The following is a 17500-nucleotide window of genomic DNA, read 5'->3' as shown; positions in this document are numbered from 1 at the left end:
TTCCTACGTTGCTAATCATGTCTGTGTATGTGTGTTCGTGTTTCTATTTGTTTTTGTATATTTTAATAATGTGTGTGTGTATGTGTGTGTGTGTGTGTCTGTGTGTGTGTTTTGCGCAGAATGAAGGAGCTGGTTCTGGACCCTGGTGTGCTGCCAGAGAGTCGGGTTGGGTCTCAGTTGGAGGTTTTGGAGGCACAGTGGGGGATGGGGAGCTCACCGCAGAGAGACGACCTCAAACTGCTCTGTGAACAAAACGTAAGACACACACACACACACACACACACACACATATATATATATATATATACAACTACAAATGCATACACAGACACGCACACAGCCCTGTAATGCCGTTTTGTTCATGTGACTGACAGGAAGAGGAAGTGTCCCCGCAGCTCTTCACCTTCCATGAGGTGGTGTCTCAGCTGGTGGAGATGGAGGAGCAGGTGTTGGAGGACCACCGCGCCGTCTTCCAGGTTTGTTTGCGATGTTTATAAGTCTTTATTCAGACAGGATTAACATCACAGGTGGTGTAATTATTAGACATGACGAAAATCATCAAGCAGCCTCACATTAATCCAGAGTTTATAATAAAATCAACAGTATTCATGAGTGAAATGAAGTTTATACGACAGTAAACAGCGTAGCTTAGCACTTTCCTAATGATCAATAACTGTCTTTCTCACGCTAGTCGTATTTTATAAAGTTTATTTTAATTGCGTGCCAAAGTCATAAATAATTGTATCTTTAAATACATGACGGCCAAAATCATGAGAATTTGATCTTTCGCACTTTAGTCATACTTAAGCGTGTTTATTTTACTGTTCCATGTTTTTATCAATCGCATGCCAAAATCACGTAAATTTGATCTTTCGCACTTTAGTCATACTTAAGCGTGTTTATTTTACTGTTCCATGTTTTTATCAATCGCATGCCAAAATCACGTAAATTTGATCTTTCGCACTTTAGTCATACTTAAGCGTGTTCATTTTACTGTTCCATGTTTTTAATAATCGCGTGCTAAAACCGCGAAAAATTTGATCTTTCGCACTTTAGTCATACTTAAGCGTGTTCATTTTACTGTTCCATGTTTTTAATAATCGCGTGCTAAAACCGCGAAAAATTTGATCTTTCGCACTTTAGTCATACTTAAGCTTGTTCATTTTACTGTTTCATGTTTTTAATAATCGCGTGCTAAAACCACGAAAAAAGTTATCTTTCGCACTTTAGTCATACTTAAGCGTGTTCATTTTACTGTTTCATGTTTTTAATAACCGCGTGCTAAACCACGAAAAATTTGATCTTTCGCACTTTAGTCATACTTAAGCGTGTTCATTTTACTGTTTCATGTTTTTAATAACCGCGTGCTAAACCACGAAAAATTTGATCTTTCGCACTTTAGTCATACTTAAGCGTGTTCATTTTACTGTTTCATGTTTTTAATAACCACATGTCAAAATCATGAAAATTTATTCTTTCGCACTTTAGTCATACTTAAACGTGTTCATTTTACTGTTTCATGTTTTTAATAACCGCGTGCTAAAACCACGAAAAATTTGATCTTTCGCACTTTAGCCATACTTAAGCGTGTTCATTTTACTGTTTCATGTTTTTAATAATCGTGTGCCAAAATCACGTAAATTTGATCTTTCGCACTTTAGTCATACTTAAGCGTGTTTATTTTACTGTTCCATGTTTTTAATAATCGCGTGCTAAAACCACGAAAAAATTTGATCTTTCGCACTTTAGTCATACTTAAGCGTGTTCATTTTACTGTTCCATGTTTTTAATAATCGCGTGCTAAAACCGCGAAAAAAGTTATCTTTCGCACTTTAGTCATACTTAAGCGTGTTAATTTTACTGTTTCATGTTTTTAATAATCACGTGCTAAAACCACGAAAAAAGTTATCTTTCGCACTTTAGTCATACTTAAGCGTGTTCATTTTACTGTTTCATGTTTTTAATAATCGCGTGCTAAACCACGAAAAATTTGATCTTTCGCACTTTAGTCATACTTAAGCTTGTTCATTTTACTGTTTCATGTTTTTAATAACCACATGCAAAATCATGAAAATTTGATCTTTCGCACTTTAGTCATACTTAAACGTGTTCATTTTTCTGATCCATGTTTTTAATAATCGTGTGCCAAAATCACGAAAATGTTATCTTTCGCACTTTAGTCATACTTAAGCGTGTTCATTTTACTGTTTCATGTTTTTAATAATCGCGTGATAAACCACGAAAAATTTGATCTTTCGCACTTTAGTCATACTTAAGCGTGTTCATTTTACTGTTTCATGTTTTTAATAATCGCGTGCTAAAACCACGAAAAATTTTATCTTTTGCACTTTATTCATACTTAAGCGTGTTCATTTTACTGTTTCACGTTTTTAATAATCGTGTGCTAAAATCACGAAAAATGTATTCTTTCGCACTTTAGTCATACTTAAACGTGTTCATTTTACTGTTTCATGTTTTTAATAATCGCGTGCTAAAACCACGAAAAATTTGATCTTTCGCACTTTAATCATACTTAAGCGTGTTCATTTTACAGTTTTCATGTTTTTAATAATTGCGTGCTAAAACCACGAAAAATGTTATCTTTCGCACTTTAGTCATACTTAAGCGTGTTCATTTTACTGTTTCATGTTTTTAATAATCGCGTGCTAAAACCACGAAAAATTTGATCTTTCGCACTTTAGTCATACTTAAGCGTGTTCATTTTACAGTTTTCATGTTTTTAATAATTGCGTGCTAAAACCACGAAAAATTTTATCTTTCGCACTTTATTCATACTTAAGCGTGTTCATTTTACTGTTTCATGTTTTTAATAATCGCGTGCTAAAACCACGAAAAATTTGATCTTTCGCACTTTATTCATACTTAAGCGTGTTCATTTTACTGTTTCATGTTTTTAATAATCGCGTGCTAAAACCACGAAAAATTTGATCTTTCGCACTTTATTCATACTTAAGCGTGTTCATTTTACTGTTTCATGTTTTTAATAATCGCGTGCTAAAACCACGAAAAATTTGATCTTTCGCACTTTATTCATACTTAAGCGTGTTCATTTTACTGTTCCATGTTTTTAATAATCGCGTGCTAAAACCACGAAAAATTTGATCTTCTGCACTTTAGTCATACTTAAGCGTGTTCATTTTACTGTTTCATGTTTTTAATAATGGCGTGCTAAAACCACGAAAAATTTGATCTTTCGCACTTTAGTCATACTTAAACGTGTTCATTTTACTGTTTCATGTTTTTAATAATCGCGTGCTAAACCACGAAAAATTTGATCTTTCGCACTTTATTCATACTTAAGCGTGTTAATTTTACTGTTTCATGTTTTTAATAATCGTGTGCTTTTGCACTTTAGTCATACTTAAGCGTGTCCATTTTACTGTTTCATGTTTTTAATAATCGCGTGCTAAAACCACGAAAAAAGTTATCTTTAGCACTTTATTCATACTTAAGCGTGTTCATTTTACGGTTTTATGTTTTTAATAATCGCGTGCTAAAACCACGAAGAATTTGATCTTTCGCACTTTAGTCATACTTAAGCGTGTTCATTTTACTGTTTCATGTTTTTAATAACCACATGTCAAAATCATGAAAATTTTATCTTTCGCACTTAATTCATACTTAAGCGTGTTCATTTTACTGTTTCATGTTTTTAATAATCGCGTGATAAAACCACTAAAAATTTTATCTTTCGCACTTTATTCATACTTAAGCGTGTTCATTTTACTGTTTCATGATTTTAATAACCACATGTCAAAATCATGAAAATTTATTCTTTCGCACTTTAGTCATACTTAAACGTGTTCATTTTACTGTTTCATGTTTTTAATAACCGCGTGCTAAAACCACGAAAAATTTGATCTTTCGCACTTTATTCATACTTAAGCGTGTTAATTTTACTGTTTCATGTTTTTAATAATCGAGGCTAAACCACGAAAAATTTGATCTTTCCCACTTTATTCATACTTAAGCGTGTTCATTTTACTGTTTCATGTTTTTAATAATCGCGTGCTAAAACCACGAAAAATTTGATCTTTTGCACTTTATTCATACTTAAGCGTGTTCATTTTACTGTTTCATGTTTTTAATAATCGCGTGCTAAAACCACGAAAAATTTGATCTTTTGCACTTTATTCATACTTAAGCGTGTTCATTTTACTGTTTCATGTTTTTAATAATCGAGGCTAAACCACGAAAAATTTGATCTTTCGCACTTTATTCATACTTAAGCGTGTTCATTTTACTGTTTCATGTTTTTAATAATCGCGTGCTAAAACCACGAAAAATTTGATCTTTCGCACTTTAGTCATACTTAAACGTGTTCATTTTACTGTTTCATGTTTTTAATAATCGCGTGCTAAACCACGAAAAATTTGATCTTTCGCACTTTATTCATACTTAAGCGTGTTAATTTTACTGTTTCATGTTTTTAATAATCGTGTGCTTTTGCACTTTAGTCATACTTAAGCGTGTCCATTTTACTGTTTCATGTTTTTAATAATCGCGTGCTAAAACCACGAAAAAAGTTATCTTTAGCACTTTATTCATACTTAAGCGTGTTCATTTTACGGTTTTATGTTTTTAATAATCGCGTGCTAAAACCACGAAGAATTTGATCTTTCGCACTTTAGTCATACTTAAGCGTGTTCATTTTACTGTTTCATGTTTTTAATAACCACATGTCAAAATCATGAAAATTTTATCTTTCGCACTTAATTCATACTTAAGCGTGTTCATTTTACTGTTTCATGTTTTTAATAATCGCGTGCTAAAACCACTAAAAATTTTATCTTTCGCACTTTATTCATACTTAAGCGTGTTCATTTTACTGTTTCATGTTTTTAATAACCACATGTCAAAATCATGAAAATTTATTCTTTCGCACTTTAGTCATACTTAAACGTGTTCATTTTACTGTTTCATGTTTTTAATAACCGCGTGCTAAAACCACGAAAAATTTGATCTTTAGCACTTTATTCATACTTAAACGTGTTCATTTTACTGTTTCATGTTTTTAATAACCGCGTGCTAAAACCACGAAAAATTTGATCTTTCGCACTTTATTCATACTTAAGCGTGTTCATTTTACTGTTTCATGTTTTTAATAATCGCGTGCTAAAACCACGTAAAATTTGATCTTTCGCACTTTATTCATACTTAAGCGTGTTAATTTTACTGTTTCATGTTTTTAATAATCGCGTGCTAAAACCACGAAAAATTTGATCTTTTGCACTTTATTCATACTTAAGCGTGTTCATTTTACTGTTTCATGTTTTTAATAATCGCGTGCTAAAACCACGAAAAATTTGATCTTTAGCACTTTAGTCATACTTAAGCGTGTTCATTTTACTGTTTCATGTTTTTAATAATCGAGGCTAAACCACGAAAAATTTTATCTTTAGCACTTTATTCATACTTAAGCGTGTTCATTTTACGGTTTTATGTTTTTAATAATCGCGTGCTAAAACCACGAAAAATTTGATCTTTCGCACTTTATTCATACTTAAGCGTGTTCATTTTACTGTTTCATGTTTTTAATAATCGCGTGCTAAACCACGAAAAATTTGATCTTTCGCACTTTAGTCATACTTAAGCGTGTTAATTTTACTGTTTCATGTTTTTAATAACCACATGTCAAAATCATGAAAATTTTATCTTTCGCACTTAATTCATACTTAAGCGTGTTCATTTTACTGTTTCATGTTTTTAATAATCGCGTGCTAAAACCACTAAAAATTTTATCTTTCGCACTTTATTCATACTTAAGCGTGTTCATTTTACTGTTTCATGTTTTTAATAACCACATGTCAAAATCATGAAAATTTATTCTTTCGCACTTTAGTCATACTTAAACGTGTTCATTTTACTGTTTCATGTTTTTAATAACCGCGTGCTAAAACCACGAAAAATTTATTCTTTCGCACTTTATTCATACTTAAGCGTGTTCATTTTACTGTTTCATGTTTTTAATAATCGAGGCTAAACCACGAAAAATTTTATCTTTAGCACTTTATTCATACTTAAGCGTGTTCATTTTACGGTTTTATGTTTTTAATAATCGCGTGCTAAACCACGAAAAATTTGATCTTTCGCACTTTATTCATACTTAAGCGTGTTCATTTTACTGTTTCATGTTTTTAATAATCGAGGCTAAACCACGAAAAATTTTATCTTTAGCACTTTATTCATACTTAAGCGTGTTCATTTTACGGTTTTATGTTTTTAATAATCGCGTGCTAAACCACGAAAAATTTGATCTTTCGCACTTTAGTCATACTTAAGCGTGTTCATTTTACTGTTAATAATGATAATATCATGTAAAAATTTTATTTTTCCCACTTTTTAGTTCTTTGTCACTGTGTGTGTGTGTGTGTGTGTGTGCGTGCGTGCGTGTGCGTGCGTGTGCATGTGTACGCGTGTGTGTGTGCAGGAGTCGATCCGCTGGCTGGAGGATGAGAAGGTTCTGTTGGAGATGACGGAGGAGGTGGATTATGATGTGGAGTCGTTCGCCACACAGCTTGAGCAGATCCTGGATCAGAAGATTGACGTGTTGGTTGAGCTCAGAGGTCAGATTCACACACATGTACACACACTTGTATGAACAATATTGCAGCTCATATTTCAGTTCATGTTCATGAATGCATCAGTACAGCTTGTTGTAAAGAGTTATTACTTGTTAAAGACATGAACATGATGTGGGAATGTCAGAATTTCAGCAGATCCACTTCAGCTTCTTAATGCAGATTCAGATGTGTGTGTGCTTTACACTGACTCTTCTCTAATATGCAAGATTATTTGCACCCCTAAAGTTCTTAAAAGTGAAACCTGTGTGTGTGTGTGTGTGTGTGTGTGTGTGCCAGATAAAGTGAAGTCATTCCGCTCGGCGCTGCAAGAGGAGGAGCAGGCCAGTAAACAGATCGACCCCAAACGCCCGCGAGTGCTCTGAGCAATCCCAGCATGCCCGGCGCCGGCTGATGCATGAGCTGTACATACTGCAAACTCTCTCTGTACATTTATATAAATATAAAGATGAACTGTGTGTGTTGGAGGAACAGGCTCACCGTGAAGACGCAGGCTCCGGAGTGAAGGAAATACTCAGTGCTGACATCATCTCACACACACACACACACACACTTTTAACATGGCTTTATTTTATTATTATTATTTAAAAATCTAAATTGTTTCTCATTTGTATTAACAGTTTTGTATCTCTTTTTTTAATGGTGTGTGTTTTTCTTTGTGTGTTTTGGTGAAGCAGCAGGGCACAGAGCTGACAGATCTCACACACACACACACACACACACACTGTAAAAGATGTTCAGGCTGAGGCTGAGTCTCATTACCTGTGAGATCACAGAGGGGTCAGTGATGTATTTCAGCTGATGTTGGGATATTGGTGACGTGTTCAGATGTGCTGCTGACAGTTTCCTGTTTGCTCAAATGACCCTTAAAAACTTGAGGCTGACTGAACTCAATGTGTGAATTCTGGTGGAGCTGCTCTGTCTTCTGTCAGCAGAGGATCCTGGCGTCAGTGTGTTCTCTACAGCTGAAGGGAACGTCCTGTTTACAGTGTTATTTACTCCCGCAGCAGTGTTTTATAACCGCTGTCCAGGAGCGGCGCACTGTGATGAACAGACTCTGGATCAGTGTGTGCTCAAATAAAGAGCATTTGGAAAACTTGGGTGTGTGTGTGTGTGTGTAGCTCACTACAGCAGAGACATGAAGATACTCAGAGATGTGTTATCAAGTTCAACACAAACTGGTCAAAAAATAAAATCACACTAAAGGGAAGAACAAGAAAGATCACACAGTGCCCGCCAAAGAGTTACATGAGCAAAACAATCAACATATATACTGCAAAAACCATATATGCACAAAACGAAATCAGAAAATCTTACAAGCCAAAAATTCATGAGCAAAAAATCACATGCAAAAAAAATAATAATAAGCAAAGAAATCAAATAAGCAAAATATCAACAGCTAAGAAGACGAGCACGATTACATCCGCAAAATGAAATCACATGACCAAAAGAAAAATAATCATGAGATCAAAGAAAATCTAATGAGCCAAAAATTCATGAGCAAAAAAGATGAGCAAAACAAACTTAGTCACAAAAATCACGAGCAAAACAAAAAACAAGCAAAATAATTACAATCAAAATCACAAAAAAATCACAAGCAAATCAAAACACGAGCAAAAATCACTTGAGCAACAAGAAAAATCTCGAGCAAATAAAATTCCTTCATTTTCTTTTCAGCTTAGTCCCTTTATTAATCCGGGGTGGCCACAGTGGAATGAACCGCCAACTTATCCAGCACGTTTTACACAGCGAATGAAAAAATGAAATCACATGACCAAAAAAATCCACTGATTGAGAACAGGTATTCCCCCTAGAGCACAGGTGTCAAACTCAGTTCCTGGAGGCCGCAGCTCTGCACAGTTTAGTTCAACCCTAATTAAACACACCTGATCAAACTAATCGAGTCCTTCAGGCTTGTTTGTAACCTACAGGTAAGTGTGTTGGAGCAGGGGTGGAACTAAACTGTGCAGGACTGCGGCCCTCCAGGAATTGAGTTTGACACCCCTGCCCTAGACGAAGAGCGCGTGTGGAGTAAATCAACACTGATCATCCACTGAACAGGTGAACACACGACAGGAGGCGACAGCAGCTGTCCAACTGTATTTAATCCACAGAACATACAGTTACACACATGAGGAGGAGGAGGACCAGATCTACAGCAGAAACAAGCGTTTGGCAACAGATAACATGATTGATCAGAATATTAATATCAGCTGATGACACACACACTGCAGATCCGCTCGTCTACACGTGTGCTGATGTACCGCAGAACACACACGCCAGCTCTGGGGGAAGCTGGAGGAGTTCAGCCTGCACTGTTCACCATCATCCTGGACGACTGTACAACCCTGGAGGAGGAGGAGGAGGAGGAGAGCGCAGCACACTCACATGCAGAGGACAAAAGAGTGTGAGTGTGTGTGTGTCTGTGTTGTGTGAGAGAGAGAATGTTTGTGTGAGTGTGTCTGTAACGGGTGTTGAACTGGACTCCTGAAGCGCCGCAGCTCTGCTCAGCACTGTGAACACCATCAGTGGACCAGCGCCGTCTGACAGAACTGAGCAGAGCTGAAACACTTGCGCTGTAAGAGCTTATCTAGGAGTGTGTGTGTGTGTGTGAGAGAGAGAAAGTGAAGAGTGTCTGTGTGGAAATGTGTGTATGTTTGTCTCAGTGTGTGTGTAATACAGAGCAAGTGTGTGTGTGTGTGTGTTTGGTAATGTGTGCATCAATGAGAATGTGTGTATAACTGTGTGTGTGTGTATGTCTGAAGGTGTGCTTTGTGTATCTCTGTGTGTGTTTGTGAGAGTGTGTGTGTGTCTGTCTCTCCTGGTGTGTGCGCAACTGAAGGAATGTTTGTCAGGGAGTGTGTGCTTTTGTGTGTGAGAGTGTGTGTGTGTGTGTGTGTGTGTGTGTGTGTGTGTGTGTGTGTAGATCTGAAAGAGTGTGTTTGTCAGGGAGTGTGTATCTCTGTTTGTGTGTTTCTCTGTGCATGTTGAAATATGTGTCTGTGTGTGTGTCTCTCTCTCTCTCTGTGTGTGTGTGTGTGTGTGTGTGTGTGTGTGTGTGTGTGTGTGTGTGATGATTGAACAGTCCTCTGCAGTGTCCAGACTGTGGCTTCAGTTCAGTGGTCCACATTCAGATCAGCCAGTAATCAGAAGTGTCCAGCAGCGCAGACCCCTGAAGACCACAGCTCAGCCCGACGCCGCTGAAGACCACTGATGATGAAGATGATGAAGATACAGGTGGAGCCGGCGTGCAGAGAGCCTCAGCTGCACCATCAGCTGTCTGAGTCAGTTCAGGAGTGTGTGTGTGTGTGTGTGTGTGTGTGCTGCTGGATGATTGTCCTTCAGCTCTGCTACAGAAACACTGTCTCTATGGTTACGCAGACGGATCGCCTCATTGGTGGGTTTGAGAGCTCCTCCCGCTACAGGAATAAATAAACTCTGCGCGTGACGTATGCTATATAGTCAGATTTACAGTCTCTTTACAGTATCTACAGGTGACCTGCGGGGTCAGGGTCAGGGTCAGGGGTCAGGGGGCCGCTCGGCTCTTCCAGTCTTCATAAAAGCTGCATTAAAAACTAAAAGCATGAAGAGATGAGCAGAACTGACCTGGAGAAACCTGGACACATGACCAGCGCTGTGTGTGTGTGTGTGTGTGTGTGTGTGTGTTTATCACACACACATCTGTGCAGGTGTGGCAGGAGTGTGCAGAGATGACCAGCATGTGCTCATGGTCATGTGACTCCAGCAGACCATGTGTGTGTGTGTGTATTTAGCATATGTGTGTGTTGTCCAGCATATGAGTGAGGTGTTCAGTGTGTGTGTGTGTGTTTACAGCATGTTTGAGATTTTGGTGTGTTTGGTGTGTCCAGCATGTGTGTGTGGCATGTTGGGTGTGCTTGGTGTATTCAGCGTGTGTGTGGTGTGTTTACAGCATGTTTGAGACAGATTTGGTGTGTCCAGCGTGTGTGCAGAGTGTTTACAGCTGGGGTGTGTATGGTGTGTTCAGCATGTGTGTGACATGTACTGTGTGTGTGTCCCTGCAGGCGGTTGCAGGTATTGCAGCTAGTAAAGGGTTGTGTGTTGATAGTTCAGGTGTGTGGGCTGGAGCTGATCTGGACGGCTGTGTGTGTGTGTGTGTGTGGGTGCGCTCCTCTGTTCATGGCTGTCCTGAGCAGGTCAGAGGAGTCACACACACATGTAAATACACACACAGGTGAGGAGAGTCCGCACACACACACACACACTCAGTGATTGGTCAGCAGCCCCTGGCCCGCTCGGGGCTCCTGCAGCAGGTGTGTGTGCCGGACTGAAATGAAGATCTCCATGCAGCAGTGGTGAGAGTCTGCGGTCACACTGTCCGGATCCTGCGGAACTCAGGGAAGGGCGGTGGGTGGATCCTATTTGGGGCTCAAGGCTCCACCCTCCAGTTTGGTGCTCCGCCCCCAGCAGCCGGCGGCAATGCTCATGCTCCTCTGGGCTCGCTCGGCCCGCTCGCGGTCACACTCCGACTGGCTCTGGGCGCGCTCGGGTCGGGCCGCCGGCAGTGGTGTGGTGGGTGAGGGCTGGCTGGAGATGGTGCGCAGCAGGTGGTTCCTCTTCCGCAGGAAGTCTCCGCTGCCCAGCCCGAAGCTGCCCTTGCGCAGAACCATGCGGGTGCTGCCGGTCTTGGCAGGTCTGGATCTCTGATTATACTCCAGCTGGGACAGGTGAGACGCGTACCCGTCCGTGATGAACTGCAGAATACACACACACACAACACTCTCAACATCTGCATGTTTTCTGTGTCGTCTACGTTTTCTGTTCTCTGCATGTTTTCTGTGTGTTATCTGCATGTTTTCTGTGTGTTATCTGCATGTTTTCTGTGTGTTCTCTGCATGTTTTCTGTATGTTCTCTGCATGTTTTCTGTGTGTTCTGCATGTTTTCTGTGTGTTCTCTGCATGTTTTCTGTGTGTTCTGCATGTTTTCTGTGTGTTCTGCATGTTCTCTGGATGTTTTCTGCGTGTTCTCTGCATGTTTTCTGTGTGTTCTCTGCATGTTTTCTGTGTGTTCTGCATGTTTTCTGTGTGTTCTGCATGTTCTCTGGATGTTTTCTGCGTGTTCTCTGCATGTTTTCTGTGTGTTCTCTGCATGTTTTCTGTGTTTTCTGCATGTTTTCTGTGTTTTCTGCATGTTCTCTGGATGTTTTCTGTGTTATCTGCATGTTTTCTGTGTTATCTGCATGTTTTCTCTGTTATCTGCATGTTTTCTCTGTTATCTGCATGTTTTCTGTGTGTTCTCTGCATGTTTTCTGTGTGTTATCTGCATGTTTTCTGTGTGTTCTCTGCATGTTTTCTGTGTGTTCTCTGGATGTTTTCTGTGTGTTCTCTGCATGTTTTCTGTGTGTTATCTGCATGTTTTCTGTGTGTTCTCTGCATGTTTTCTGTGTTTTCTGTGTGTTCTCTGCATGTTTTCTGTGTGTTCTCTGCATGTTTTCTGTGTGTTCTCTGCAGGTTTTCTGTGTTATCTGCATGTTTGCATGTTTTCTGCGTGTTCTCTGGATGTTTTCTGTGTGTTCTCTGCATGTTTTCTGTGTGTTCTCTGCATGTTTTCTGTGTGTTCTCTGCATGTTTTCTGTGTGTTCTCTGCAGGTTTTCTGTGTGTTCTCTGGATGTTTTCTGTGTGTTCTCTGCATGTTTTCTGTGTGTTATCTGCATGTTTTCTGTGTGTTCTCTGCATGTTTTCTGTGTTTTCTGCGTGTTCTCTGGATGTTTTCTGTGTGTTCTCTGCATGTTTTCTGTGTGTTCTCTGCATGTTTTCTGTGTGTTCTCTGCATGTTTTCTGTGTTTTCTGCGTGTTCTCTGGATGTTTTCTGTGTGTTCTCTGCATGTTTTCTGTGTGTTCTCTGCAGGTTTTCTGTGTTTTCTGCGTGTTCTCTGGATGTTTTTTGCGTGTTATCTGCATGTTTTCTGTGTGTTCTCTGCATGTTTTCTGTGTGTTCTCTGCATGTTTTCTGTGTGTTCTCTGCATGTTTTCTGTGTGTTCTCTGCATGTTTTCTGTGTTTTCTGCGTGTTCTCTGGATGTTTTTTGTGTGTTATCTGCATGTTTTCTGTGTGTTATCTGCATGTTTTCTGTGTGTTCTCTGCATGTTTTCTGTGTGTTATCTGCATGTTTTCTGTGTGTTCTCTGCATGTTTTCTGTGTGTTCTTTGCATGTTTTCTGTGTTTTCTGCGTGTTCTCTGGATGTTTTCTGTGTGTTCTCTGCATGTTTTCTGTATTTTCTGCGTGTTCTCTGAATGTTTTCTGTGTGTTATCTGCATGTTTTCTGTGTGTTCTCTGCATGTTTTCTGTGTGTTCTCTGCAGGTTTTCTGTGTTATCTGCATGTTTTCTGTGTGTTCTCTGCATGTTTTCTGTGTTTTCTGTGTTCTCTGCATGTTTTCTGTGTGTTCTCTGCATGTTTTCTGTGTGTTCTCTGCAGGTTTTCTGTGTTATCTGCATGTTTGCATGTTTTCTGTGTGTTCTCTGCATGTTTTCTGTGTGCTATCTGCATGTTTTCTGTGTGCTATCTGCATGTTTCTTTGTTATCTGCATGTTTTCTGTGTGTTATCTGCATGTTTTCTGTGTTATCTGCATGTTTTCTGTGTGTTCTCTGCATGTTTTCTGTGTGTTATCTGCATGTTTTCTGTGTTATCTGCATGCTGTCTGCATGTTTTCTGCATGCTGTCTGGATGTTTTTTGCGCGCTGTCTGCATGTCTGCATGTGTTCTGCATGATGTCTAAAATGACAATGATGATGTTGTTGGTGTACCTGGCATTGGTGCTGCATCTTCTTGGTGGGTCGGCCCACGATGTAGATCTGTGCCGGCGGCAGGCCGAGTGACGTGTACACAGAGATGTCCTTGGTGGAGCCGTAAGCAGCGAAGATCTTCATATGAGCCTGAGAACAGCAGATTGACATTACACAACATCTACAGCAGACCAGAAACACACACACATTCCCATTACAGGAGGAGATCTCTTTTAGAGGGATTAGTCATGCTTCTCACACTATGAGGTCAGGAGTGACCATCGAGTCTCCGGAGTCAACAACACTTCTAAACATTGAGTTTAACAGATAAAATAAAGGAACAGCTGGAGTCAGAACACTGAAACACACGCTAATCTCACTTAGAGGCTGACTGGTTTCTAGTCTAAAAAATAGCAAGATTCACAAATCAAGAAGCAGTTTTTAGACCAGTAGTCATAATGAGTCAGATTGAAGAGTTTCCCCTGAAACAGGCAGAATAATCTGCTAATGAGGGAGCAGAATGGTCTGGAATTAGATATGACATTATTCTGCTTCCCCAGTTACTGTCCATCCTAATGCAGTGTACATCACTGAAAAGAGCTCGTGTTCATCTCCAGAGGAGCGGAAACCCCACATTAAAAAGCGAGAGTGCTGTGGACAGATGCAGACGACCTCTGACCTCTGTGACGAGGGTCTTCAGGAAGTTGGCCTTGTGCCGCAGCGGGTCGTGCACCAGTCCATCGCAGAACGACACGATCCCATGCGGGAAATTATGCTGCGAGAGCCACGCCACCACCCTCTGCTTCTGCATGTCCGGCCGGCCCGTCACATACACGATCAGATAACCCAGATCCTGCCAGTGCCTATAACACACACACACACACACACACACACACACACACACACAAACACACAGCATAGATTAATTTGATAATCTGCAGATATTCTTGATTCTGATTGGCTGATGGGGGTCCAATAAAACAAAAGTAGTTCCAGTCAGTTTTGACAACAGCACCATATAAGTGTGCTGCCTTAATCAGTAACCATAGCAACTCAGTGACAGTCGCAGGAGCCCCCATTCATCTGTGTGATCTGGAGGACGCCGAGCGCTCATCAGCCAATCAGAATCCAGCACTCAGCAGCCCTGCGGTTGTTCTCGTGCGAGCGGCTGCAGACGCTGGAGTATTTCGGGCTCCAGACCTGCGCTCTCCTTCACTGCCACTGATTTATAGATGTGAAAGACAGCTGGGTCTGTTGAAACTGATCTGTCCTCATCATATTCCTCAGCTGTGTGTGTATCGTCATGAACACACCCGTCTGTGCAGCGTTTATTACTCCTACAGGAAACTGAACTGAAGCTCTTCAGCCCTACACTGCAGAGTGAGCTCAGTAATGTGATGTAAAGAGCAGCGCTCGCTCCACATCTGTGTGTGTGTGTGTGTGTGTGTGTGTGGTGTTACGCTCTGACCTGACCACGTCCACCGCTCCGGCCCGTACTTTGGGGTCGCTGCCCATGATGGAGACACTGGCGGCGAAAGAGCCGTCGATGCTGAACACCACAAACTCTGTTCCACGCGGGAGAACCGTCAGATAGCTGTCTGCAGACGTGTGGTCACCCCTGTGGACAGAAGAGGAGTGGTCAGAGTGTGTGTGTGTGTGTGTGTGTGTATGTGAGTGCGTGTGTGAGACGTACCGCACCACCATCTTCACAGGATACACTCCTATGCTCAGGCGTTTGCTGTCGGGGATCTCGTAAAAGACCCGGCCGCTGCTGTTGGTCAGCTCTGTGCTGAAGTACACCCACTCACCTGACGGCGGCTGCGTCATGATGTGCACGTCCACCTGCGCACACACACACACACACACAAACATGAACACACATTTGATGAACACACACTAGAGAAACCCATGAGGCACGCTATGTTAGGAATAAAATATTTACAGAATGACTGCGCGAATCACTGGAGGTACACAGTCTGCATGTTTTCTGTGTGTTGTTTGCATATATTCTGCATCCAGTGAGCATGTTTTTTGTGTTTTCTCTTTCTTCTGCATGTTTTCTGTGTTATCTGCATGTTTTCTGTGTTCTCTGCATGTTTTCTGCGTGTTCTCTGGATGTTTTCTGTGTGTTATCTGCATGTTTTCTGTGTTCTCTGCATGTTTTCTGCGTGTTCTCTGGATGTTTTCTGTGTTATCTGCATGTTTACTGTGTGTTCTCTGCATGTTTTCTGTGTGTTCTCTGCATGTTTTCTGTGTGTTCTCTGCATGTTTTCTGTGTGTTATCTGCATGTTTTCTGTGTGTTATCTGCATGTTTTCTGTGTGTTCTCTGCATGTTTTCTGTGTGTTCTCTGCATGTTTTCTGTGTTATCTGCATGTTTACTGTGTGTTCTCTGCATGTTTTCTGTGTTCTCTGCATGTTTTCTGTGTTATCTGCATGTTTTCTGTGTGTTCTCTGCATGTTTTCTGTGTGTTATCTGCATGTTTTCTGTGTTCTCTGCATGTTTTCTGCGTGTTCTCTGGATGTTTTCTGTGTTATCTGCATGTTTTCTGTGTTCTCTGCATGTTTTCTGTGTTATCTGCATGTTTTCTGTGTGTTATCTGCATGTTTTCTGTGTTCTCTGCATGTTTTCTGTGTGTTCTCTGGATGTTTTCTGTGTTCTCTGCATGTTTTCTGTGTGTTATCTGCATGTTTTCTGTGTTCTCTGCATGTTTTCTGTGTGCTATCTGCATGTTTTCTGTGTTCTCTGCATGTTTTCTGTGTGTTATCTGCATTTTTTCTGTGTGTTATCTGCATGTTTTCTGTGTGCTATCTGCATGTTTTCTGTGTGTTATCTGCATGTTTTCTGTGTTATATGCATGTTTCTCTGTTATCTGCATGTTTTCTGTGTGTTCTCTGCATGTTTTCTGTGTTCTCTGCATGTTTTCTGTGTTATCTGCATGTTTTCTGTGTGTTATCTGCATGTTTTCTCTGTTATCTGCATGTTTTCTGTGTTATCTGCATGTTTTCTGTGTTCTCTGCATGTTTTCTGTGTGTTCTCTGCATGTTTTCTGTGTGTTCTCTGCATGTTTTCTCTGTTGTCTGCATGTTTTCTGTGTTATCTGCATGTTTTCTGTGTGTTCTCTGCATGTTTTCTTTGTGTTCTCTGCATGTTTTCTGTGTTATCTGCATGTTTTCTGTGTGTTATCTGCATGTTTTCTCTGTTATCTGCATGTTTTCTGTGTTATCTGCATGTTTTCTGTGTGTTCTCTGCATGTTTTCTTTGTGTTCTCTGCATGTTTTCTGTGTTATCTGCATGTTTTCTGTGTTATCTGCATGTTTTCTCTGTTATCTGCATGTTTTCTCTGTTATCTGCATGTTTTCTGTGTGTTATCTGCATGTTTTCTGTGTGTTCTGCATCTGACACAAAAAACATGTCGTCTGCTTGTTTCTGTGTCATCTGCATGTTTGTGTCTCGTCTGCAAGATTGTGTGTCGTCTGCATGTTTGTGTGTTGTCTGCATGATTGTGTGTCGTCTGCATGTTTGTGTGTTGTCTGCATGATTGTGTCTCGTCTGCATGTTTGTGTGTCTCGTCTGCATGTTTGTGTGTCTCGTCTGCATGATTGTGTGTCGTCTGCATGTTTGTGTGTCGTCTGCATGTTTGTGTGTCGTCTGCATGTTTGTGTGTCGTCTGCATGTTTGTGTGTCGTCTGCATGATTGTGTCTCGTCTGCATGTTTGTGTGTCTCGTCTGCATGTTTGTGTGTCGTCTGCATGATTGTGTGTCGTCTGCATGTTTGTGTGTTGTCTGCATGATTGTGTCTCGTCTGCATGTTTGTGTGTCTCGTCTGCATGTTTGTGTGTCGTCTGCATGATTGTGTGTCGTCTGCATGTTTGTGTGTCGTCTGCATGTTTGTGTGTCGTCTGCATGTTTGTGTGTCGTCTGCATGTTTGTGTGTCGTCTGCATGTTTGTGTGTCATCTGCATGATTGTGTCTCGTCTGCATGTTTGTGTGTCGTCTGCATGTTTGTGTGTCTCGTCTGCATGATTGTGTGTCGTCTGCATGTTTGTGTGTCGTCTGCATGTTTGTGTGTCGTCTGCATGTTTGTGTGTCGTCTGCATGTTTGTGTGTCGTCTGCATGTTTGTGTGTCGT

The 17500-nt window shown here is 40.5% G+C and overlaps 2 protein-coding genes across 14 annotated transcripts in view; one reads left to right on the top strand and one right to left on the bottom strand.

The window, feature by feature from the left end:
• The window catches only part of LOC100333835 (kinesin-like protein KIF2A), a 42442-nt gene extending 34744 nt beyond the window's left edge, over window positions 1-7698 (top strand). For all 5 annotated transcript variants that reach the window (XM_087271363.1, XM_087271366.1, XM_087271364.1 and 2 more), the window contains exons 18-21: window positions 120-255; window positions 375-476; window positions 6452-6587; window positions 6882-7698. In XM_087271363.1, coding sequence (XP_087127489.1) covers window positions 120-255; window positions 375-476; window positions 6452-6587; window positions 6882-6967 — 460 coding nt within the window. In that variant the 3' untranslated portion in view covers window positions 6968-7698. The remainder of the gene's footprint in view (window positions 1-119; window positions 256-374; window positions 477-6451; window positions 6588-6881) is intronic.
• A 991-nt stretch (window positions 7699-8689) lies between these two features.
• The window catches only part of pitpnm2 (phosphatidylinositol transfer protein, membrane-associated 2), a 72217-nt gene continuing 63406 nt past the window's right edge, over window positions 8690-17500 (bottom strand). For 7 of the 9 annotated variants that reach the window (XM_087271236.1, XM_087271239.1, XM_087271238.1 and 4 more), the window contains 5 exons: window positions 15062-15210; window positions 14837-14986; window positions 14048-14231; window positions 13390-13518; window positions 8690-11335 (listed from right to left, as the gene is read on the bottom strand). In XM_087271236.1, the coding sequence (XP_087127362.1) occupies window positions 11000-11335; window positions 13390-13518; window positions 14048-14231; window positions 14837-14986; window positions 15062-15210 (948 nt within the window). In that variant the 3' untranslated portion in view covers window positions 8690-10999. The remainder of the gene's footprint in view (window positions 11336-13389; window positions 13519-14047; window positions 14232-14836; window positions 14987-15061; window positions 15211-17500) is intronic. The other 2 variants (XR_015501484.1, XR_015501485.1) reach the window with 1 other exon arrangement.

This window comes from Danio rerio, chromosome 10 (genome assembly GCF_052040795.2).
Source record: "Danio rerio strain M-AB ecotype USA chromosome 10, GRCz13ab, whole genome shotgun sequence".
Lineage (NCBI taxonomy): Eukaryota > Metazoa > Chordata > Actinopteri > Cypriniformes > Danionidae > Danio > Danio rerio.
The sequence above is the reverse complement of the archived record's forward strand: the minus strand, read 5'-3'. Positions and strand labels throughout refer to the sequence as shown.